This window comes from Strongylocentrotus purpuratus, unplaced genomic scaffold (assembly GCF_000002235.5).
Source record: "Strongylocentrotus purpuratus isolate Spur 01 unplaced genomic scaffold, Spur_5.0 spur5_scaffold_5, whole genome shotgun sequence".
Classification (NCBI taxonomy): Eukaryota; Metazoa; Echinodermata; class Echinoidea; order Camarodonta; family Strongylocentrotidae; genus Strongylocentrotus; species Strongylocentrotus purpuratus.
Genome location: NW_022145611.1, coordinates 2,596,923 through 2,622,827, shown reverse-complemented (window position 1 = coordinate 2,622,827; position 25,905 = coordinate 2,596,923). Strand labels below are relative to the sequence as shown.

The 25,905-nt window shown below is 36.8% G+C and overlaps 1 protein-coding gene across 1 annotated transcript; it reads left to right on the top strand.

Moving 5' to 3' along the window:
• The first annotated feature begins 834 nt into the window (after positions 1-834).
• LOC578507 (Bardet-Biedl syndrome 1 protein) lies at positions 835-22,254 on the top strand. Its single transcript, XM_030998967.1, has 16 exons — positions 835-951; positions 6,858-6,934; positions 8,314-8,496; positions 9,553-9,677; positions 11,189-11,277; positions 13,469-13,544; positions 14,338-14,469; positions 15,114-15,220; positions 15,959-16,079; positions 16,621-16,779; positions 17,157-17,385; positions 18,136-18,269; positions 19,404-19,538; positions 19,800-19,886; positions 21,442-21,511; positions 21,575-22,254. Exons 1-16 carry the CDS (start codon positions 893-895, stop codon positions 21,589-21,591), a joined length of 1,800 nt encoding a protein of 599 aa, XP_030854827.1. The 5' UTR covers positions 835-892; the 3' UTR covers positions 21,592-22,254.
• Positions 22,255-25,905: the final 3,651 nt, after the last annotated feature.

The following is a 25,905-nucleotide window of genomic DNA, read 5'->3' as shown; positions in this document are numbered from 1 at the left end:
GAAATTCATAAAGGAATAGATGACACTACTTTTAAAACAGAGCAATTATTGAACCATATTTTGATTTTGATTAAATATATGATTTTCCACAGTAGAGAGAAGGGAAACCCTCCCAAAGCAAAAGAAATAGAATATAGATTGTTGGAAAATAGAAATGAAGAGAAAAAACTTTCATTGGAAAGAGACACACTTTCAATTCATTTAAGGAAATGGGAAGCTTTGGAAAGTTTAGAATAAATGTTTTCAGTTTTTAATTTTCTCAATATACAACTTCCTGACCCTCCTCTCTTCTCTATTTTTTTTTCTTCTTTTTTCTCTTCTTTTATTTTTCTTTTACTTTTGTTTGTTTGTTCGTTCTATGTTGGTGTGTGTTCTGTATACTGTTGTACTTGTTATGTGTTTAAATGTTGTGTGGGGCGGGGGGCCGGGGGGGGGGGGGGTAGTAGGTGTTTTCTAGCTCTTTCTCTTTTTATATTATATAATTTGTTTTGTCTCTAAAGGAAATTGAAGAGGAATATAGGTTAACAGAATATCGTGGAAAAGAAATAATTTGAGATTTATAATCAAACTGGTCGAGAAAATAGTTTTTTTTTTTTCGGTGAAAATATAATTTTGTTTATGTGAATATTTTTCATCTGTAAATGTAAAAGTTCATTGGCAAATTTATTAAGACCTATGTTAAAATTATTTTGTTATTTTGTATACAATGTTATAAATAATGTACAATTTTTCTTAATGAGAGAAATGAATAAAAACCTATGAAAAAAAAGGGGGGGCTGCTAGCTTCTGCTTGGTAGAATGAGTTCGAACGTTCATCTACAGAGTCGCCCTCTATCGACTAAATACGATTAATCATCATACATTTTTCTGGTTGCTCTCATCTCTCATCAAAATGAGCGTGGAAAATGGGAAAAATGAACTGTCTAACGTTGACAAATCAAGTATCATGAGGTATGTTTCTCCTAGAAATATGTATTAATCAATAATTTTGGAATTTGATTTGTAAAGAGTGAGTACAACCTGTAAAACTACAAGTTTGTATCAAATATGGCCTTTGGAGGCTGCTGCAGACTGCGAGCCAGCAGTCGATGTGTTGCTTGCCCAGAGTTTAGGCGTGTTCTGCATTCATAGTTTCACTCGCCTCGGTACGCGGTACTGCAATGCCAGTGTTGCGAATGGCGTCGTTAGTAACCGTTACCAGCTGCAGCTTACCGAGACTGCTCTTCTTTGATTTTGGATTCCGTATCTGTATGGTTTTGTCGGAAAAAGTCCTCTCAAGACAAATTTATGCTAATTTTGTGATGAGAGAAGCGCAATTGCATGCATGTGGAAAGACTTGTCTATTTTTTAAGCCTGTAATGGACCCATGCCCTATAGATCTAGTATTAGTAGGGAGGCCAATGCCCAAATCTAACTTTTTAATTACTAATTTGTTTATAATAAAACAAAGATTAAAAGAAGGCATTTTATTTCACTAAGACAACTCACCCATCTGCCGACTCCATAAGTTCCATAAAATAGGAGATATCCAGCTCTTTTGAAGGCATTTCCTTCTACGCCTATCCGTACGACTAAGAGCCTTGGCCCTTGAAACAATTATATTTCATGTCGCAAAATTACGTTCATAATTGTCATTGTCATGTCATTAGCGTGTCATTGTCCGGACAAAGTTCATGATGAAGTTTAAAACTTCCCGCGAAAGTACAATCACTCAACAGCGGCTAGCCTTGAATCGGTCGCACACGTACACACCGACACAGGCAAACCCCGATGCAGGCTGAAATCCAGCCATCAATGTGCGAACGATTACATCTTCTACTACTACGAGCCGAAGTCGATTGTTCAAAAATGAAGAAGAGATATCAAAATTGGCAGGAAAGAAATAGATATAATTCATTGATATTTACCTTAGATGTGTATTCCAATAACTTTATTTCCTCACGAGTATTCCTTATGATTTCAGTCGGAGATCTACTGAACAACCAACAAGAACGACCTCCAAAATCAGCACAATGCACAACACATTATTTAATCCCCAGAATGATATGCATTATACCTCGCATACGTACCCTACCCTAGCTACCTGGATATCTCTCTCTCTCTCTCTCTCTCTCTCCTTCTTCTTCTTCGACCGGCTATACTTGACAACACATCATCCAATCATGTCTTTTCAACCGAACTTCTCAATTGGAGTATAGACTGCTCACGTACATGTAGACATTTTTTACTGAAATATCTTTTTTTTAAACATTTCTAATGCATGATTTACTGCACGAGCTCGACACTCGAGTCTATAGTGCTGTGAGAATAAGGTACTGTGTTTGAGACTACGAGAGATTTGTCTGGCGCGCGATATGACCGGAGCTCCTACATATTCATATTATGATGTCGCAAGACCTCCGTATTTGGCTAGAACAATGAGATCACTGTTCACTGTTTTTCTTCTCATTTTGAGGTGGCTGTAGCTATGGGGCTCAAACCAACGCAAGATTGACATAAACATTGTACTCTATCTACCTTCGAATGTTCAGTTTGTAAAAATCTGTATTTAAAAAGATATAATCTTTTTTCTTTATATTTTCTAGTGGTTAGAAGTGACAATTGTGAACATCTGAAATGTTGATCTCTATCAAAAGTTCTTTACTCAAAACGGGTCCCATATTTTTAGGGTCTACCTTCTGCCAATGAGAAGGTTTTTAGTGAGCAAACCTGTACGCCCTCTAGGATTTTCTTAGTCGGTGGTGTGTGCTCGCCATGTTCTTCTGCTACAACAATTATTGGATACAAATACATCAAAATCTGCAAGATCGTCAACAAATGGTGAAAGACAGTTACAGATCCGTGATTATACGTATGTTGTGAAATGTATCATTGTATTTTCTTTTCTTATTTTCATCAATTTTTATTGTTACATCATTTTTTTCTCTCTGCTAATTTTTTGAAGTGGACGACGAGCGCACAAATCGTAGGTGTAGAAGCCTTACGCCCGGGCATTGGCCTCCCTACCTATAGCCGGCGTTAGATCTAGACGAGAAAAATTCTAGTGTACTGTGTAGGCCTAGATTCTAGGCCTATTCTACTTTCGTATCCATTTTTTATCCGACGTGGAGATACTCTTTTTAAAGTAACATACCAAAGAGTCAACTAAATCTTCATCAATTGTTCAACTGATGGTCATGATTATAAAGTTGTTATATTTCTTACCCCTTTCGTGTCAATTTTCTTATCTCTTTTGGAGTATTTTTCCTAAAAACAAAGACGTTATTTTGTTATAATATTCACTTTCTCACAGGTTTCACGGCAAACAATGTATCATTGGCACGTACATAGAGTACAGCAGAAACAGTATAGAATCGTACATGCGCATGATTAAAGGTATTACAAAGTTTTGGTATGGCAGGCCTCGAATTACATCAAATTTGGGTCAAGGCCACTTTTTTGTGAGGGCACAAATCCACTGAAAGGGGCACAAATCTATCCTAAGGGGCACTATGGCCAACGTGGAAAGTGCGCGTGAAATCACCTCACGCCGTTGTTTTCAAGGTGGTATGTGCACCCAGGGGCGGATCCAGGATTTCTTCCTGGGGGGGGGGGGGCTACTTTTTTTTTTGTCCCAAAAAAAAAATCGCAACGACTCAGCCAGCCGCTGAATAAGCGGGGGGGGGGGGGGGGGGGGGGGGGGGGGGGGGGGGGGGGTAAGAGGACACTTTTTTGTTTTTTGGTCTCGAAATTTGAAAATTTGACATTTTGTTCCCTTTGAGGTGGGGGGAGGGGTGGGTGGGGGGTGAGGTCACTTTTTTTAGATCAGCCATTGGCATAATTTTTTGTGTGCGTGTGTTTCATTTTAAAAAAAAAGGGGGGGGGGTTTGCTCCAAAATACAGACATAAAAAAAACCGAAGGGGGGGGGGGGTTAACGCCCCAAACCCCCCCCCCCCTGCGTACGTGCCTGCTCGTCTGAATACAGTTCCCCTCCTTTTACGTTTTTTACCTTTTACGTTTCATTAAATCATTAGAGAAAGAAGAGGATTTGTTGTACCGTTTTTTACTCTTAATCCTCGTCTAAATTCATCCCCCCCCCCCTTCCCCCGCAAAGCTCAGAAGCTTTTACGTTTCAATAAATCATTAGAGAAAGAAGACGATTCGTTGTCCCGTTCTCGACTCTTAATCCTCGTCTGAATTCAGTTCCCCCCCCATCCGCTCGCGCAAAGCGCGAAAGCTTTTACGTTTTATTAAATCATTAGAGAAAGAAGACAATTCATTGTATCGTTCTCGACTTTTAATCCTTGTCTGAATTTCAAAAATGTTTTTTGTCTGCTCCTTTTTCTTCATACGTCCTCTTCCTTTTCTCTCCTCTCTTTTTTTGGCTTTTTTTTTGGGGGGGGGGCGCCCCCACTGCCCCCCCCCCCCCCGGCTACGTGCCTGCGGTCAGATGAACATCTTTTGATACCTTGTTCGCCCCCGGAAACTCATGGGTTGAAGGCAAATTACGGTCAGATAAGCATTCAGGGGCCCGCCTCAGGGCCCCTGGTGGAGTCGAGGGTGCGGAAACCCCTGAATTTCAGGGGTTTCAGGCATTTGATTACGGTCAGATGAACATATTTTTATACCTTATTTGTGACACTGGCAGGATACTGATTGGCGTGAGGTCCAGCGGGCGGAGCCCCCAGAAGCCCATGGGTTTAAAGCATTACGTTACCGTCAGATTAGCATCCAGTGGGGTCCAGGGGGCAGAGCCCCCGGAAGCTCAGGGGTTTAAGCATTTGATTACGGTCAGATGAACATGTTTTTATACTTTATTTGTGACACTGGCAGGACACTGATTGGCGTGAGGTCCAGCGGGCGGAGCCCCCAGAAGATCAAGGGTTTTAGGCACTAAATTGAAGTCAGATGAGTATCAAGAGGCCTGCCAAAGGGCCCTTGGTTGGGTCCCGAGGGCAGAGCCCACGGAAGCTCAGGCGTTTAATTACGATCAGATGAGCAATTTTTGATACCTTATTTTGTTGAGAAACTGGTAGTTAACTATTTTTTCTTTCTTGCTCTCTTTCTTTCTATTTCTCTTTAAAATGCTTTTCAAAAAAAAATTGGGGGGGGGGGGGAGCTGAAGGGGGGGGGGGGAGTTTCCCCCTTTGACGTTTCATTGAATTATTAGAGAAAGAAGATGATTTGTTGTACCGTTCTTGACTCTTTATCCTTTTCTGAATTCCAAGGGAAGCTTAGAAGCTTAGATGTTTTTAATAAATTATTAGGGAAAGAAGACGATTCGTCTCGAACTCGACTACCGGTATTATCCTTTTCTGAACTCAATTCACACCCCTCCCGCGCGATGGGCGGAAGCTCTGACGTTTTAATTAAAACGTATGGGAAAGAAGACGATTCTTTGTACCGTTATCTCGACTCTTAATCCTTTTCTGATTTAATTCCAGACCCTCCTCCCGAGAAAAATCCAAGTTTTTCACTGATTAAAAACTGTGAAAACGCACCAAAAAAGGTCACAACGCGAAGTAAAGATGTTGAACCAACGATGGGTAAACAAAACTTCCTGATATTGATTGGTTCAAATAAAAAGGATGGATTGAAAAACTAAGCCTGAGTCATTACGGTTTTTGTGCCAAACGTTTCAGTCATTTGGATGAAGACATTCTTTCATATCTCCGTATCGGCAATTAAGTCCCGCCAATTAATTTAGGAGTTCCATAGTAGAAATTAAGTCTCGCCAATAATTATTGTTTTAGATCTCCGTAGGGGCAACAAAGTGTTGCCGACTATTATTGTTTTTAGAGCTCCGTAGGGGCAACAAAACCTTGCCGACTATTATTGTTTTTAGAGCTCCGGAGGGGCAACAAAACCTTGCCGACTATTATTGTTTTAGAGCTCCGGAGGGGCAACAAAACCTTGCCGACTATCATTGTTTTTAGAGCTCCGGAGGGGCAACAAAACCTTCCGGTAATTATTGTTTTTAGAGCTCTGGAGGGGCAACAAAACCTTGCCGACTATCATTGTTTTTAGAGCTCCGGAGGGGCAACAAAACCTTACCGACTATCATTGTTTTTAGAGCTCTGTATGGGCAACAAAACCTTTTTGAACATTACAAGTCGGGTTGGCTTACGATGACTATAATGTCGGCAAAACTTTTGTGGATTAAAATATTGTGGCCGTAAACGGTTTGATTTTGAAAAGGGCATTCCGGCCAGTGAGAGGGGCATGGCGGCAAATTGCCGATTGCCGGTGGGTAATTCGAGCCCTGGTATGGATTTGGTTCAAATGAATGTATTGGGAGCATATGCGATCCTACAATATTCAATGATCATTGTCGCGGTTGAAATTGAATCTAAAGTGATGAAATTATGAATCATAAACACTTTATGTTGTATAAGCTCCCTCTAAAGATTGAAATTATTTTAGCTTCCAAGCAATGTTTCTTGACTAAAATCGACCAATTTTCTATCCCTGTTTAGAAATTCTATATCAGAACAGCATATTACGAGATTTTCATGGTCGCAGCTACCATTGTATGGCCATAGGCGCCGTTTGAAATTTATCGGATGCACAGATAAATTCAATATTTTAATTTCTTGAAATCCTTAGCATTTTAGAGCCCAATTTTGTCAAAGTTACTTATTTTAACACTAGGTTTCACAATCTTAATGCAAATTATAGATTTTATAATCCAGTCCTGTTGTAATATAACCAAAACTTTGTATTACCTTTAAGCGGTTTCTCCAGTAAATTCTGGTAATATTCTCTCATTAAATATTGAACAAAATAATCATACAGGGCATATTGTCTGTATGGTACATAATGCTTGTTTTAAAAACATTTTTTGTTTGCTTACATTTGCTTTGCTAATTTGTTGCAGCCATGAAGGAAACACTAAGTGGCTTAATGCTCATAATGACCCTGTGGCAAGCCTCTACACATTCTCATCATGTATGGGTAAGTGCAGTGCAGTTTGCTTAGAACTTGCCTTGAATTAACCCATGGCCTAGCTACACTAGCTGGGTTGTCCATGTATTAAACCTATGGGAATGACAGAATTCACTAGTTAATGGGTTAACAAATTCATGAAGACATTCGATTCTGGTCTATACATGTTTAAATGATCACTTTGAATGTTATATTGCTTGAGACATTCATGTTACATTTATTACACCAAGTGTGTTGCCAGTTTCCAGTTATACACTGTTAATTTATATAATATGTTTTCTTTGGATTTTCTTATCCTGACCTGGATGGAGTTGAAGGGGTGTGGGAAGGAAGACCTGTGGGTCATGGTAATTTAGTTCACCTTTTCCAAACCCAGGCAGCCCCATCATCTCTGATTCAGGTCCTTTCTTTATCATGTATATATATATGTTCCTGTAATTGCTGTAATTTGCATATTACTCTGTATTGTTCTTGTATTTTGAAATGCCGAATAAATAATAATAATAATAATAAAAGATACATTCACATGACCTTTGAGGTCGTGAGATCCAATATGTTTTTACACGGCTATTTCAAGAGATATTTTGTTTTGGTATTTCACTGTGGTAAAGAAGGAAATAAATGTACGTATAGCATTCAGGTTCTGATGAAGTAATAAACTTGTTTATTTGTTGCCTCAAAGTACACTCTGTCACACTGTAGAGAAGGTGTTTGTTATCATGATTTTCTTCCACAAGTTCTGATTCTCATGTGCTTTCCAAACAGCATTCTATCTTCTGACTTGATGAAAGTATGTTTGTAGCTTGAAAAACCTCTTTTCGATTTGTACAGTTCTTTACAAGCAGCTTTGGAAAGTTTTCAAATCATTTTTAGGTTGGCATACTCAAAGGCAATTCAACATACATAATAAAGTCATGAAAGCAAAAAAATAAGAGAAACAGAATGTCGGACTAGTAATATGAGTGTTATGAATGTTTGAAATATGAGATCACTAAATCTATGCGAATCTCAAATTGGTGATATGGTCAGTGAATGTGACATAGGAACAGACAACCCTCCTATGCTATTTGCCATATCACAAAAAATTCATTAATTTAGTTTTTCTCCTAAGCACCTTCTCCCTTGGGGCACTACTCAAAATGTGGAATGTGGATAGCATATTATTATAGGTCCTCTAAAAAGAAAAGACCATCCTGATTTTCATACATTTTGTAAATTGTTGATCTTTTAAAGTAATTTTGGATGTTAAAACAAATAGAATACTTGTCCAGCACCATGTCATATTGATCGCATGACCTATTCAGCAATTAAAGTGTCCATACTGTAAATGAAGCTATTTACGGTAATATGATGATTATTATTATTTATAAAATGCTTTACATTTTCAGCCTTTTCTGACATATCTGGTGATGGGGAAGCGAAGCTGGTGATAGCAGACCTGGGTACAGGGACCTTTGACATGAAGCTTAAGGTGTATAAAGGAACTACCCTCATCAGTGAGAATGCCATCATTGATCTACCTACAGGTGTCTGTACATTCTACATGGATAACAATGAACCCAGAGTACCAGGTAGTCAGTGTGATCTAATCTCTTGATTCAGTGCTCAAGGGCAAGTCCAGGCCATTTGACATGTGACGTATAGGACAGATCAGAACCTACATTAAGTCTAATTTTAAAATGAAATTCACAAATCAAACACTTTTGTGGTGATAAAGCTAGTTATGACCTTTTAATCAAACACAAATAAATTTGATAGATAGTCTACATTAGTAATATAGTTGTTATTTTCATTGATATGCAGCGTGACATACGGAACTAGAGAAAAGTTGATTATTTTACCCCAAAAGTCATCTTAAAAGTAATACAAAGTTTTGGTACCGGGTCATGAATTTGGTTCAAATGAACATATTCGACGAATATGCGGTCTTACAATATTCAGTGATCGTTGTCGCTGTTGAAGTCGAGTTTAAAGTTATGAAATTGTAAATAATAAACTCTTCATGTTGTATAGCTCCCTCTCAAGGTCAAGTTGTAAATTAAGCTATAAAACAATGTTTCTTGACTAAAATCTACCGATTAGTTGTTCCCGTTCGGAAATTATATATCACAACTACATATTTTGAGATTATCATGGTCGCAGCTACCATTGTATGGCCGTGGCGCTATTTGAAATTTATCAATATTTACCGGGAGCACCGGTAAATTTTTATGTTCAATTTTTCTCGAAAGCAGTAGTAGTTTAGGGGCTAAATTTTCTAGTGCTTATAAAACATCCACAGGGGCATCCAAATATACCAAAATTGTAAAGAATCACTATCCACCCAATTTTCAAAATTTCCCAAAACTTTGTATTACCTTTAAAAGTTTCCTGAATTATAGAGGACAGTATTTTGTTTTCTTCTTACAGTAGTCAGACATACACTTAGGCATAAAAACCATAAACAGGAAAACATAACCATTATGTAACAGATGAAAGCACAACGATCTGTAATTTCATCAAGAAAATCAATTAATTTATGACTAGGTTCATGTCCATATTTATAAAGTGGTTTTTCAGGAATATGCATGCTTTACCCTGTATTTTGAAGTAATTAACGTCTTTGTGTGACTGTGTCTGTGTTACAGCTATTGGTGTAGCATCAGGGCCGTACCTGTATGTCTACAAGAATCTGAGGCCTTACTTCAAGTTTACTCTCCCTCCACTTGATGTTAACCCTGTTGAGCAAGACTTATGGAATCAGGCTAGAGAAGTAAGTCAAATCGGTTATCTTTTTCATTTAGCAGCAGGATATTTATATAATATTGTATGACTGTGATTCGGAAACAAAGGTATATATCCTACGAACTGAAGAGCACATTTCTTGAGTAATCGCGTCAAGTAATTCATATTCACTTGCTCACTAAAAATGCAGAGAAAAAAAAAACATATTTTGTTCTTACCCAAGTATTGTGAAGTGCCATGTGCATACATGTATTCTCTTACCCTGTGAGTATTTCAAATCCTTTTCACCTTTTAAAGCCTTCGCACTCCCCCAAAACATGAGGTATTGAACATATATACTGCCCATTGGTCATCTGGGTATCTGCACAAGCCATTTTTGTCTCCCTGCATAGCAAAAGCGTTACATACCAGTAGACTCCGCTTTTCTGGTGACGGCGGCGACGTCAACATAATTTTTGAATTGTTAATATAATTTTGAAAGTAAAAGTTCTTATTCAATGAAAATTGGACTAAAGGGTTATAAAGTATCCCCAACCATGTGATTAGTCGTATAGGTGACAAAGTCAAGGGCAGATGTCATTTCGGGTCTGCAAACTTAGACTTTGTTGTGGCATCAACATCAAGAATTTGAATTGTTAGTATGATTTCAAATGTTTTTGTCCAAATTCCATGAAAGTTGTACCCAAGGGTTATCAAGTATCAAAACAAAATCATATGACTCAAATTCCAGGTCACAAAGTCGAGGTCAAAGGTCATTTTAGGTCAGTAGACTTGAATTATGTTTTCACAACTTAATATAAAAATTAATAAATCAATTTTTGTTATTTGTTCATATTTCATTAAAGTTATCAATCTTGGTACAAATTATAGCAACTAATTCTTCTGATGATTCTTAGTCAATATTCACTTCAAAGTGCTGATTATATTCAGAGGATTTCATTTTGGGGGCCTGCTAATGGGCCACCCTACCTATAAATAATTTCTCAACCTTAATTTTTCATCATATCAGATTGCGTAATGCAGACGAGACTGCCGAGAGCATTTCCCTTGTTTTCTGATTGACTCCACCCCCTCGATACAAATGATAATGAACTTTATTTTACAGCACATATCCCAATTGAACCCACTTACCACTGAATTCTCTTATACCGGTAAGCTTTAATATAGAATCCACATGGTCCAAGTAGGGTGCTGGTCTAATGTATACTTTGTCTTCTTAGGTTAGTTAAATATTATGATGCACATTTATAACTATACTTCATTCATATGTTTAACAATATCTGTCATTGAATTTATAATTGAAATTTTAAGTTATTAGTGATGAGGACCTTTCAGTCCTCTATTGAATACTTGTTTTCCTTTAATATACAGGAGATGAGAGTAAATTAGTGTCAGAAAGAAATCTTTGCTCTCTATGAGCTAACATGAAAACAGTGATACATTGCTTCTTAAACCCCAGTCAAGATTTCTGATTGATTATTTCAGTTTCTATGTTGCAAATGAGTTATTATAATGTTCCTGATTCCATTCTCTCTCTAGGATAAAATTGATGTCACTGTACTGAGAGAAATGCTCGATAGTATAAGAAGAGAAGGAAACGAGGGAGCCCTAACAGTTCGGTCTCTCAAGTAAGTCTATCTGCAAAACATAAGTCTGTATTAAACATGGTCATCAATTTGATGATAATTTTGAGAAATGCAATCTAACATTTTATCCAATACTGTGCAGGGAATAATTTTCAGCAAAAAAATTGCATAGCAAAACTGCTATACAAAATAATTTTTGCATAGCAGTTGGATAAATTTGTATCGCAATTTTTTTCTCATATAGCAAAGCGCACATTTTCAGCCCACTACAATAAGATGAATGTACATGTAAACATGGTGGGCGTACTCACATTTCTAGTCCTCAAATGGATATGGCCACTTGCTGCAGTGACAGTAAACAAACAACTCCCAGGTACGATCATCGCGCACATGCGATGCATGTAATTAGATCCCACGTGCATTGTCATTGCATTGTGCAATGATCGTGCGAACCATGCCTCAAAACAGCAATCGCGGTTAGAAGGTGATTGTAGCATGCCATGTGCTTGCGCGACAATGGGTGTATGTGTATAAGCTTCACGGTTAGAAAGTGACTGCAGTATACTTCACGCACAGTAGTTACGCTGTAAATGCAAACATACAAGTGCGAGTGAGTAGCCAATTTCGCGATCGCCGGCCCTGTATTCTGATTACAGGGCCGGCGATCGCGAAACGGGCTACTCACTCGCACTTGTACTGAGGTGTGATGAGCTAGCCTAGTAATTCAGATTATTCAGATCGCGAAACGGGCTTCTCACTCGCACTTGTACTGAGGTGTGATGAGCTAGCCTAGTAATTCAGATTATTCAGATCGCGAAACGGGCTTCTCACTCGCACTTGTACTTGTACAGAGGTGTGATGAGCCCGCCCTTAAACATGTATGTTTGCATTTGCATCGCAGCAATTGCGATTCATAAAAAAAGATGTGTAGCAAATGGCTGAAAATGCGTCGCAAATTGCGATGCGATACCGGGAAAATTATTCCCTGCTGTGATTTTATGAAATGAGCTGAAAGAAACTACCGGTAGTTTTGTTATGTTATATTACCCCTGTAGCTCATATTGGACAGATGATCCTAACTAAGAATTTACACGCTGCATAACATGTTTGTCACAATTGTGTCATGACCTGGCATGTGGAGGCACAGTGGAGATGACATCCTGTGTCATGAAGTATATGTCTTAATTAAGAATTAATATCTTCCTGAAATAAAGACTTAAAGATTTACTGTAAAGTTTGTTCACTTTGGATATTTTCCATGTAACATTCAACCCTTTTATGCTACCTCTTTAGAGTGTACTAATCACCTGAAGAAAACAAATTGTGTTGTGTGAAGGTAGTATTATATAAAATCGATCTCAAATCAATTTTCCTGGCATTCTATAGGTGAACGGTTAAGAAATATGAAGAAAATAAAGCATAGTAACTATGGTTCTCGTGCTTTCAGTAGTCTTCTCAACAAGGCCTTTTACAGTTCACTGCGAGTGTATTTAAACTACCATATCTCTTTGTAGAAGAAATACCTGAAACTTATAGTATGACTACAATATAGCAACATGAAACCCCTTATATCAAAAACAAAACATGATATTCTCCATTGTTATGGTTCTTAAACTGCATGAGTGCAAGGAGTACATGATTCTACATGCTGGCACCTTGTCAATGCTTAGGAGCCAGAGACTGACCTAGGCTCTTGTATTTAATTCCTCCTTTACAATTATATTGAGTGATTTAAACTGTACCAATCACCAAAAACATATTCTGTTTTGTTTGTGAGCAGTTCCATGTTGTAATGCCTTGTTCAAAATGTGAGCTTTGAATATTTCTTCTGTAAAGAGATTTAGCAACACCTGATTTAGTACTATATGTCCCTTTTGCAACCAATACCAAATTCTGTAGAACTTTGCAGGAATTATGAATATGACAAGTTTGCCTATCTGTGATATTTAAACATTAGGAGTGTCCTAATATTCAAATTATGCAAGGAAAACCGCTTACTATTGAGTGACTGACTGACATCGTTATTCATTGTTTTCCCACAAAAAGCCATTTTCAAACCCTTTCGTTTTAAGGGAGGTTCTTAATATGTCTTTCAAGTACCGTTGGAATTGAACCTTTTCACTTTTCTGACCTGCAAATGGGACATAGTACCTTAATGTGTATATATATTTAATTTCAAATGCTTTTGTTTGTCCTCCTATCATCCCTTCTAATGTATTTTTCATTGCTGAAGGTTTCTAATGCTACAAGACAGGGAACAGATGGAATCATTTGCCAATCTGCATAAAGTAGGCCAGCTCAGAAGACAGGTAGGTTGTTTCACATGTGATTAGATTGATGGTTCATCATTTCCTTTTGTCATCCCTGTTTCCACATTGTAGGAGAATGGGATGATGAATCTCCAACATAGTCTGATATAATTGATCAGGTCTCTCAGAAACACATAAAGCTTTGACTATCAGATCTTCTGCAAGTGTCTCATCGTAGAGGTGTTGTGGTCCAGTGGATAAATCGTCGGACTGTGGATCACAGGGTCCGCAGTCTGAGTCCCGCCGCAGCACTAATGTCCTTTGGTAAGGCATTAATTTACATTTGCCACTCTCCAACCAGGTGTTAAATGGGTACCGGTAGCACCATGCATGGTGGATATGTGCGCTATATAAATATCTGATATTATTATTATTATTATTATCCCAGAATTTTCTGTTGTCTCTGATCAGCTATTTTGATGTTCTATGCTTCTTCTCTCAGCCTGTGACTTTTGTCCATTTGTAATGGGGACATCCCAGTTGACTAACAGCTCACGAGATTGGCAGTCTATGAGACTCCCCGCCCATAGACTGACAATGTCGGTCTCATGAAATCCATGAAGAAAAAAATTGCTAGTCTCTTCGACTCTCTGATTTCTTTTGACAAGGCCCTCGAGAATAATAATAATGATACATTTGTGTACCAAAGGTAGCTTCATCTCTATTCATACTATTCTTCAGTGTTGTAGTACTTGGACTTGGACTCGTGCCCTATAGAGTTATTAATGTGATTACATGTAGTGATACAACTGAAGGTCTGATGCCCATTTCTCCACTTTGTCTTATCATTCAGACTGTGATAACATGTCTGGACACATTACATAAGAGTACAGCAGAGGATGATGCAATCAGCTGTCTAGTCGTTGGCACAGAGAGTAGAGAGATCTACGTCTTAGATCCGGAGGCTTTCACCATTCTTACAAAGGTAAATTATTTTCTTGAAGTCCGGATTGTATTCAGATTTGTCTAGTTTTTCTTTTATCTGCAGTATATTGAACAAATCTATTGATTCTATATTGACTTGCTAGAGGACTATACATTTAAGATTCAAAAGACACTGTTCCAAAAGTTTTATCATCAATCTATAGTTGTGCTGAAATCATATGAATAATTGATGCCTCGAGAATATGCAATTGATCTGAACCTATCCCAAGTCCTCCTTTCCATCACAAACTGACAATCTCCTGTTTCTTAAATGTAAAGAGTGGTGATTGATATCAATATCAAGTTAAGATGTTCTTGATCGTGATCCATGGAAAATCATTTAAACATAGCATTCATTTTATTGTATGAAAAAGAGCAATCTAGTTGATTTTTCTGAGAAAATGAAAATGTAAACAAAAAGTTTACCAGAAATAAGTGTAGTTTAGGTATATGCTATATCTCTATAATTTAATATTTTATGTTCCTAAACAATAGCTCTATTCCGTAATTTTACATTTTCTCTCTCTACCCTTCCCTTTCTTCTCCCATTTGCAACTGTTTAAATGTATGCAGATTTCATTTTTTGACATTTATTTGAGTCGAAATAGTTTCAGAATGTTAAATTAATTGTTTTGTTTGTTTCAGATGGCAGTGCCTAGTGTGCCTGTATTTCTCAGTGTGTCAGGGCTGTATGATGTGGAGTTTAGAATCGTCATGTCATGCAGGAATGGAAATATTTACACACTTAAGAGGTAAAAGGAACATATCTCTTAATATGTTAATAACGCCTCATTTGAAAATGCTGTTAGATCTATCATAGCATCATAGCAATATGAAACTTTTAGTTTAGTTATGGTAAAGTTGTTTCCAACAGTTGAAGTATAATGACAGTGGGAAAAAGTATTTACATTAAAAAAGTAATTGAGGAGAAGCAGTCCAGGCAGTTTATTAGTACGATACTGTACATATTTGCTCCATTTGTTATGGCGGTATTGTTCTCCTTGTACTGTTCTAAGCATTCATGCAGTACATAGCCTAGACCGTTCTGTATATAATGCTTTTACTGATCAGACAGATGATTTGATTTTGCTTTAACTTCATACCTAAAATTGCCTTCGCATGATAGAAAAATAACTTCAATAACTACAAAATGTATTGAAGAACATACAAAGTGGACTGTCCTGAATAATGATAATGATAATGGTGATAAACAATATCCCATGTTTAATATATTTCTTGTTTTCTTAGATACAAAGTGCAATACTTGTTTTATCAAGCTTAGTTAGCTTAGCAAAATGAGGTGGCACAAAATATTGCGTGCAGAACGCAAACTGCATAATTGTTGAAAATTATCATTTATCACCCAGAGGTACATGTAGAACCACATTGGTAAGATGTAAAGCTTGTAAATACATGTACCATCTCGATGAAGGCAAGATAGTTATTTGAATCTAATTGACTTTTAATTTGATGGTCTTGTTCTTTTGCAGAGGAATGAAGATGGCCAAGTTATGCTTTGAGCTGAACTCACAACCTGTTGGACTCCAGCGAGTAGGGAAGAACATCATCGTAGGGTGTATGGATCAGACGTTACAGTGCTACTCCACCAAGGTAAACATCTATACTCTCTCTCTCTCTCTCTTGATAGACTATCTTGAGAGCTGCACAGTTTCTGAATATGTTTGTGAAGAAACTTGAGTCCTAACCCTTCTGTAATATATATCTAGGGGCCTGACCGGTTAGTGCTTTTATAGAAAATCAACATAATCTTGAATGATATTCTTTGGCGTTCTGGTAGCCATTGCAAATCTCTCAAAAGAGGGGGCATCCATAGGAATTTGAATTGGTATTGAGTGGGTAAATAAATCATTGGACTGTGAATCACATGGTTCACTGTTAGAGTCCCGTCGCAGCACGCATGTCCTTTGGCAAGACATTAGTCTACATTTGCCACTCTCCACCTAGGTGAACTAATTGGGTACCTGATAGGAAGAAATTTCTTGAATGCTTAAGCGCCTGATTATGGCGGCTTAGTTACAGCGGGATAATAATAATATGATACTTTGTATTGAGCCCATTAGAGTATGTTCATATATCAGCTGTGCTTTATCAATGGACCTATTATTTCTATGATATGATTGTGTTGTTACAGGGTAAGAAGCTGTGGACAGTGTATCTACCTGCTGCTATTACTACCATGGATGTTATGCACCATAGACTAAAGGGTTTCAAAGCAGTCATGGTGGCTCTCAGGAATGGTGAAGTACACGTCTACAGGGATAAATTCCTCATTAACTCTATCAAAACAGAGGTGAGTTTACTTAGGAGAAAGGGTCACAGTCATCTCTTATCTTTCATTCTTTGGAATTGAGTTTCGCAAAAGTTGCAGTGAGCTTTTTCTTGAAACCTGTTATCATTCTTGTTTTATTTGAATTAATGTCTATCAGAATACCACTTATGACAGAGTTTAAATTTTATCAAAATTTTAAAGAGTTTATTTTTAAGGTATAGTAGCCTCACTTAACCTGTGTTTACTTACAAGATTTTGAGTTCAATCCAATCGTTGAGAAATTGTATTTTAGGTTCAAAATTAATATTCAGATTTATTATCTTCCATTGTTTTCATGATGAGAAAGGTTATGCATCTTGCTTTGCTCTTGTGTATTTCATGTGTGTATCTCTGTGTAGGACATCATAACTGGTCTCAAGTTTGGACGGTTTGGTCGTGAGGACAGCACCCTTGTGATGAGCACCAAGCGAGGAGGTCTCATGGTCAAGATCCTCAAGAGAAATGCGACCTTTGAAGACAAAGACTCGGTGAGAGGCCCTCCAGCTTCACAGCAACAGAAGCTCAATGTTCCCAAGAAGACCAAGGTCTTTGTAGACCAGACTATGAGAGAGAGGGAACATGGTGTCTGTAAGTAATTCAAGGTTGTGCTGTTAGCCCATCTCTGTATCCGTAACTTTTTTGTGTTGATATTTCTTTTAGTATATTCTTATAGACCCTATCCCATGAAAATACAACCTGGTATAATTGGTACCAGTAGCAGATCAACCGAACTGACTGCTGATGGTTTACAGGGTTCCAGTAGCAGATCAACCGAACTGACCGCTGATGGTTTACAGGGTTCCAGTAGTAGATCAACCGAACTGACCGCTGATGGTTTACAGGGTTCCAGTAGCAGATCAACCGAACTGACCGCTGATGGTTTACAGGGTACCAGTAGCAGATCAACCGAACTGACCGCTGATGGTTTACAGGGTACCAGTAGCAGATCAACCGAACTGACAGCTGATGGTTTACAGGGTACCAGTAGCAGATCAACCGAACTGACCGCTGATGGTTTACAGGGTTCCAGTAGCAGATCAACCGAACTGACCGCTGATGGTTTACAGGGTTCCAGTAGTAGATCAACCGAATTGACTGCTGATGGTTTACAGGGTTCCAGTAGTTGATCAACCGAACTGACTGCTGATGGTCAGCCCAGCTGACCTAACCTGACCTGAAGAATAGTGTGGAAGTATATCAGTTTTTAACTAAGTACACGTATCATGCTATTAGAGGCATCAGAAACAGGATGACTAAAAAAGGTAGAACGATAATAAGGGATAATTATTTATCAGAATATTAATCACATTTATTTCTTTTTCTCTGTGTGTTTTGTAGCTATGCATCGGATGTTCCAGCATGACTTGTATCGATTACGACTTACCACAGCAAGAGCCTTTGTGAAGGCCCTAGATTCAAGCCTCACACCAGTCTCCACAAACCCCAATGAACCAATCAAGCTCGCAGCACAGGTGAGGTTCAACATGTTTGGGTCTTATTAGGACAATTATCCCCTAGATTATTCCTCTCTACACTCCCATACCCCTAACAGTTACACCCAAAGGACAAATACACTCTCCAAAATATCCCATTGAAATCTATTCCCCCCCCCCAGGAAACTAGCTACTTGATAACTACCCCTAACCCTCCCCCCCCCCCCCCCCAAAAAAAAAAAAAGTAGTTTACTCTTTTGTCTATTAGGGAACAACTTTCAGGGATATAGATGTTCAGATGACGATTGATAGTTATCTAAGCATCAATGGCTGGCATTCTAACCTGACGCTTGGTTCAGTCATTTATTTAAAATTTGGTTGAAGAGGTCTGAGGTCTTTGCTGTTAGACTGAGGGTCAGGTTTAACTGAATTAGTAGAATGCATGCCAATAGGTTTGTAAAACTCAAAGACTTGTAGACAAAGATTTTGTTCAGTGATGGGTCATTAGATAATCAGACTGGCATTACTGATAGCTGAAGAAAAATGTGTTATACAGATAGTGACTACTATTGTCTCTACATATTTTGTCAAGTTACAAATATTTTGTTTAAAATATTGTAAGAGATTTTGATGACAACAAACTTTTCTTACAGTATACATATAGAATCTGAATATCAACCTCTAATAAATTTTCCTGTACACTCAGTTTGGTCATTAAAAATATAGCTTTGGTAAGGTCATGGGGATAAGTATTTTGGCTAAATTTTTTAAAAACAAGATAGATAGTGGTGGTTATTTTACCTGACAGCTAGGAAAGAAAGCAATAAATGCTTGTTAGTAAGCAACCAGAAAACCGATGGCTTTCGCTCTAGGCTCTCCGAGGGACCTGGTAATGAGGATTAATGCCTTAACAAAGGGCTCTAGCTCATTGCCTTGGTTTCAAACCTGGGTCACCGGATTACGAGACCACTGCTCTACCGGCTGAGCTATCGCGCCTCCTTTTTTTTATAAAACTGTTTTGTGGTAATGAACAATGCATTACAGTATTGAGCAACAAGTATTATTCTAAATACCTCAAAGAAACTTCTAAAAACCTATTGTTATGATTTTTGAATATCATAACTGTTGCTTCCATCTTTATTATCATTGTGTTGATTGTCTCTACCACCATAGATTCAAGGTATTGGACCAACATTCAAGTTGACAGTGAGTTTACAGAACACCTCCCTCAGCAAACCATCGATGGGTCTCCTCATCAGCTTCCTGTATGATGAGAAACTCTACTCACTACAGAAGACCATGATTGCTGTAAGTTTACTCTCCCTCTTCTCAGGACTTACTGGCTGTGAATCATATTAAGTGTATTTATGGTACAATGCTGTAGGTGAATATACTGATGTTTAAATCATTTTTTTTTTTCTTTTTTTTTTCTTTTTTTTTTTTTGGGGGGGGGGGTATTTCTTTCAGAGAAATAAAGATATTCATAATTATCTTGTGTCCTTCTGTCTGCATAAAAGGATTGTAATTTTTGAAATAAAAGCAAGATATGATAATATTTTTGTGTCTTAGGTACCTCTTCTTGTCCCTGGCCTGAACTACACATTTGAGACGCTGGTGGAATGCATGAGTGATAAAGGAATAGCAGACGTTATAAAGGTAAGGACAATAACAGGGAATAATTTTCCCGGTATCGCATCGCAATTTGCGACGCATTTTCAGCCATTTGCTACACATCTTTTTTATGAATCGCAATTGCTGCGATGCAAATGCAAACATACATGTTTAAGGGCGGGCCCATCACACCTCTGTACAATTACAAGTGCGAGTGAGTAGCCCGTTTCGCGATCGCCGGCCCTGTAATCAGAATACAGGGCCGGCGATCGCGAAATTGGCTACTCACTCGCACTTGTATGTTTGCATTTGCATCGCAGCAATAGTGATTCATGTAAACACAGCGTAACTACTGTGCGTGAAGTATACTGCAGTAACTCTCTAACCGTGAAGCTTATACACATACACCCATTGTCGCGCAAGCACATGGTGTGCTACGATCACCTTCTAACCGCGATTGTTGTTTTGAGGCATGGTTCGCGCGATCATTGCACAATGCAATGACAATGCACGTGGGATCTAATTACATGCATTGCATGTGTGCGATGCCTCGTACCTGGGAGTTGTTTGTTTACTGTCACTGCAGCAAGCGGCCATATCCATTTTGAGGACTAGAAATGTGAGTACATCCACCCTGTTTAAATGTACCTTGATCTCATTGTAGTGGGCAGAAAATGTGCGCTTTGCTATATGAGAAAAAAAATTGCGATACAAATTTATCCAACTGCTATGCAAAAATTATTTTGTATAGCAGTTTTGCTATGCAATTTTTTTGCTGAAAATTATTCCCTGAATAATACCAAAATGGAATATTGATTATGCTTTTACCTGTATAATTATGTCAACCACACTTCCTCTATAAATTTCTTCACTATTTCAGCAATGGAGAACATCGCTCAGCTCCTTCCCTTCTCATTCCCAAATTCCAAAAATGATACCAAATTATTTTCATCCATTGTCCCAGATGTATCAAACAAACTTTATGCATTTTTAAGAAATAGTAACTTCACTAGACATTTGAAGAAAAACCTCTACAATTCTTCTTCATTCATCCTTGGTTGAAGTGACAGGGCCTTGTTGTATTCTCTGGAAAAAGCAATATATTAACACAATTAATATTAGTTTATTATTATAGGAATTGCTGGTTAATGTATTTTGAGTTGTAAATTTGAATTTGTAAATTGTGTGAAATATTTATATTACATCCAGTCATTTCTTGTTTTCCTCATGAATTTCACCAGCAGTTTATCGTTAATATTACGACCTTTCAAATGAAATGATGAGAACTGAGTAAAGATTATGTATAAATACTAATATGGGAAATGAATGAATTACAGGTAAATGGTATATTAATCTTTCTTCAAAGTTTCTTCAAATGAATCAAGCTAGAGTTTGACATCAAAGGAATGCTGGCTATAGAGCCAAGCTTTCCTTTTGAGAATTAAGCATTGGCTGTAGGATTAGGATTATGTTAGGATTTAAGTTTATTTTGCTCATTGGCTAATTGTGCTGAATTCTGGAAGCAATAGATCTTATGTTTGTTTCTTCTGAAATCTTGGTGATATTTGATAATACTTTTTATTTTACTTTTCTGTGCAAGGTGTTTGTGGTAAAAGAAGGCAGAAGCACTCCTATCATCACTGCTGTGATCAACATGCCTGTCAGTGAAACTATGGTGGTCGTATAAAGCACTCCTATCATCACTGCTGTGATCAACATGCCTGTCAGTGAAACTATGGTGGTCGTATGAAGCACATGCAGTTAGGAAAGAGATGGAACTCTAGACCCTGATAACTAGGAGCCACCAGGGAGATAAACATGTAGACAATGTCACTGAAGAGTCTTTGCCATGCAATTTCTTTTGCATGAATATGTAGTATTAAGTATGACAGCCTACTCCCCTGAAATTTTCTATTTAAATTACTCTTTTAGCTATTTGTTACCTATGCTGAGGAGACTTTCCTGTTAGTACTCTATATGTGAAATCCCCTTTGCTTGGTAAAGTACTAAGATCACTGTTAAGAAGCGGAAATAGACATATTATGGAGGAATTTGTTTTATTTGATAGAAAGGAAGACATTTCTCAGCATGCTCAGTATGGTACCATGGTGAAATCTGTAGATGATTTTGTGTTGCTCTGGATATTACAACTGGTTATAGATAACCTGGGCCCAGTTATATGAAACTTATTGTGAATAACTAGTTACAGTAATTATGTAAGTTGTGATATGCACTGCAGTGGATTGCGTCTCAGCAAATAGCATTTGTATTTAATATGAATGTATACATCAAATTATACTGTATTTTGTCTTGTATTAGCTTACATGGTGCATGTACGTTCCATGTAATTCAGCTGTTAAGCTGCCATGTGATTTTTGATAAGTACCCTTTCAATCAATCAAGCAGTTGTTACTTAAAGGGAAAGTCCACCCCCAAAATAAGTTTGTTTCGATAGAGGCAGAATAATAAGAAAATCAGGTGAGTGAAAGTTTGAGCAAATTCTGAATGAAAATAAGAAAGTTATGAATTATTGAAGTTGTGATCAATCAAATATAAATTGGCAACTCTGTGACTTATTATACGAGCTCTCCTTCATTTGCTTTGTGCATAATATTCTATAAAATCATGTTTTCTTCGTTATTGATGACGGAATATATATTTGTTCCTTGCAGGGGGAGTATAGAAACATATTTGCAATTATTATATTTAGGGTGCATGTATGGTTGAAATTTTTCTTGAGGGAAAATGAAAATTTTAGATTTTTTTAGTACTGAGCAAATGGAAGTTGAGCTCGCATGATACGTCATAGAGTTGCCAATTTGTGTTTGATTGATCACAACTTCAAAAATCCTAACTTCCTTATTTTTAATCGGAATTTGCTCAAACTTTCACTGGCTTGTTTCTCTCATTTTTCTACTCCTATTAAAACTAACTTAATTTCAGGGTGGACTTCCCCTTTAATAGCACATTTCATAAAACAGGGTCTAGAGCCCCTGCCACAATGCTTGGAAACTGACTGCACTATGGGTCAATTGCAAAATTGCAATCAATGGCTAACTTTTATGTATCTCGGTGTGACAGAGCCCAGGCCTAGTTTCTGTATCAAGGAGAGAAATCATTGGCTGAGAGATAACTAGGCATTAAAGATCAAGTTGAGGTCTTGTCATGTGATTGCATTGTTAATAAAAACTGTGTGGAATTAATTGGAAGGGGTTGATCACGTAGCAGATAAGTACTGTAAGGTGTTTGAATCATCAAAATGATATGAAAATTGACCTAGTCTTGTTAAAAGTCACATACACTGTATAAATATACAAATGTATATATGGGACTACACAAACATGGCATGAAAAGTGTGGTCCACAACCTATAGCTGTTAGTTGTCATATGTTTAATATGAAGGGATGTGAAGAGCCATCATTTTCAGGTGACTTTTTTTCTTTGATATAAAAAGAATGAAAAAGCTCACAAATTATTTTTCACTTTTCCATGGACTCTACTTCCTCTTTAACTCTTATCCTTTACCCAAGCATTAAGCCCTTTAATCTCTTAGCTGGTAGATCAGTAATGCATGAATAAATGTTTGTACAGAAATCAGCAAAGCTGTGCATGATTTCATATTGTGGTGTTTAGACAAGGAATAAATACTACCCAGGAAGCAGAGGAATACAAATCATATGACCAGATGTGTAGAGTGAAGCTGCGAGCCTCACTGGCCTGCGACAGCTCACACTGAATTGGGACATGTACTTGGTACATGGAGACCATATTGTATAAATACTCCCCTGGAGATGGTGCACACTGTGCGTGAATGAATTAAATGACTGTAGTAATAATTTCTGTAAAGCACTTAAAGACAATATTTCGTATTAAATACTATATAAATCCAGATTTATTATTATTTATTAAGACCACAGTTAATGCAAGGAGCGTGCGGTCATCATCTTGATGTTGGTTGTTGGTTCTAGCCAAATGCTCAATGTTGGTTTTTCTGTCTGTCCATCTGGGTGACACCTTATAGTTTTTTAGTTCTGGTCTTGAAAAATGTAATGAATCTTCTACATTAACTGTATCTTTTAACACTCAAAGTAGAAAATTAAATAATTTGATAGGATACGTTTAAAATGATGTGTATACACATACATTATTTTTTAAAGAATTATTCTCAGCTTATCATTCATAGTTATAATTCAAATACAAGCTGAGATATATATGTACATCTGTATAAGGAAAACATAATCATGTTTTTAGCTCATATCTTGTCTTTATGCCTCTGCTATGCTATGAAGAAGCTTGATGAAGAAACATCCGTCCGTGTATTTACATAGTTTTCTTAGACTCAGAACCTGTAGATAATTTGTATTGAGGTGCATTTAGCAGGTGACAATCCATTTGAATCTACTCTTTTTTTTATTTGCACTAAAAATATCATATGTAACACTAACTTTTGTATCAGAAATATTCATTGTTATTGTGAGTCCCAATTTTAAATTGAGAATAATCCATTTCAAGACAATAAGAATATAGTCCTTAAACTCATTTCCATTGACATATTTCCATCATGTGTAGAAGTAGTTGTACCAACATTTTGGTGAAGTATTCTTTAAAATTGTGTTAGGAATATTTTCACCTTGAGGAATTTTTGGATGTCATTTTACATGTCTTTCCTTTTGTAATTATTCAGTATGCTTACTTTGGTCATGATATAAAATGTATCTGTGTTTCAAGTAGGTTGTGATGACTTCTGTATTCAAATTCAAGTCAAATTATTGCAGTACTGATTTTGCTCTCTGCCTCTAGTTTCATTAAGAGAGTACTTCATGACATTTTTCACGAATGGGTCAATTTTTATATTAATTTGTATTTTGTGTGTGCGATGTTGAATCTGTCTCATTTAGTATGTCCTAGATATTTAATTGCTCAAGAAAATATTGTGTTAATATTGTATATTTATTTCATTTGTAAAAAAAACATTTCACCAAATTAAGAATGTATATATTGATTGATTGTATAATTGATATGAAGAGATTAAAAAGTTCTGTCTAAATTCATAATCTGTTGTGGATGGTGATTTTGTCATTTCAAACTGTTGAATACCGGCCAAATGATGATTAACAAATGAACAAGTAACTATTGTGAGACAGCTCACTTTCACTGAATTGTTAAAGAATATTAGAGTAGAAATGTGACATAAGAATGGTTGCATTTCGAGTGCTCTCATGATTGAAATGTAAATAGAAAACTAGAAATAACTCAATAAATCAATTAGGTAGGCTTGGACCAACAGTGTACCCATATAGCCACATATGTGTTCAGTGCTTGTCAAATTGTGTGTGATTATATGAGTTTTATGGTATCATAACCTTAAACTACACTAACATTTTAATTTCTGGGTACTCTACTTTTGGAAAAGCTTCTAGACATTTGCGATTTACATAACACCATATGACATCTAAACAGCATATTTGGTAATTGCATATAGTATTCAACGGTATCAATTCTAAAACACCCCCCCCCTCCCCCACACACATACACACAAACAAATATGAAAAAATAAGTAAATAAAAAAAATTATAAACAAAGTGAAATGATAATAATGATGAACATGTTGTTGTTGTGTTTTGAGTTATTGGCGATTAGTCAGTGATTTGACTATTGTCGCCAAAATACTTTACGGCACGTGTTATATCTCTCAATTTTTGATTTTTTTAAAAATTTATTTATTTCGTTTTATATTTATCTATCTTTTAAGATAGTATCGTAAAATAATATCGTAAGCAAAACATTCATGGGCTTTGTTAGTGTTTCTTAAAAGTACGTGCAGATTATTTGTTATATCACATACACACCATACATAAATATGTATATAAGATAGCACCTACACAAGCTTCTATATTCAGTAATCTTATCATACCTTTTATCATTGTTGTTACTTTTTCTTATTTTATTTTCTTAATACATTATGTTATTATATTTTTAATGTACTGAGTGTAATTTAACATATTTATAATATTGTATTATGTTTTACTGTTCTTATTTTATTTTCTTATTACATTATGTTATT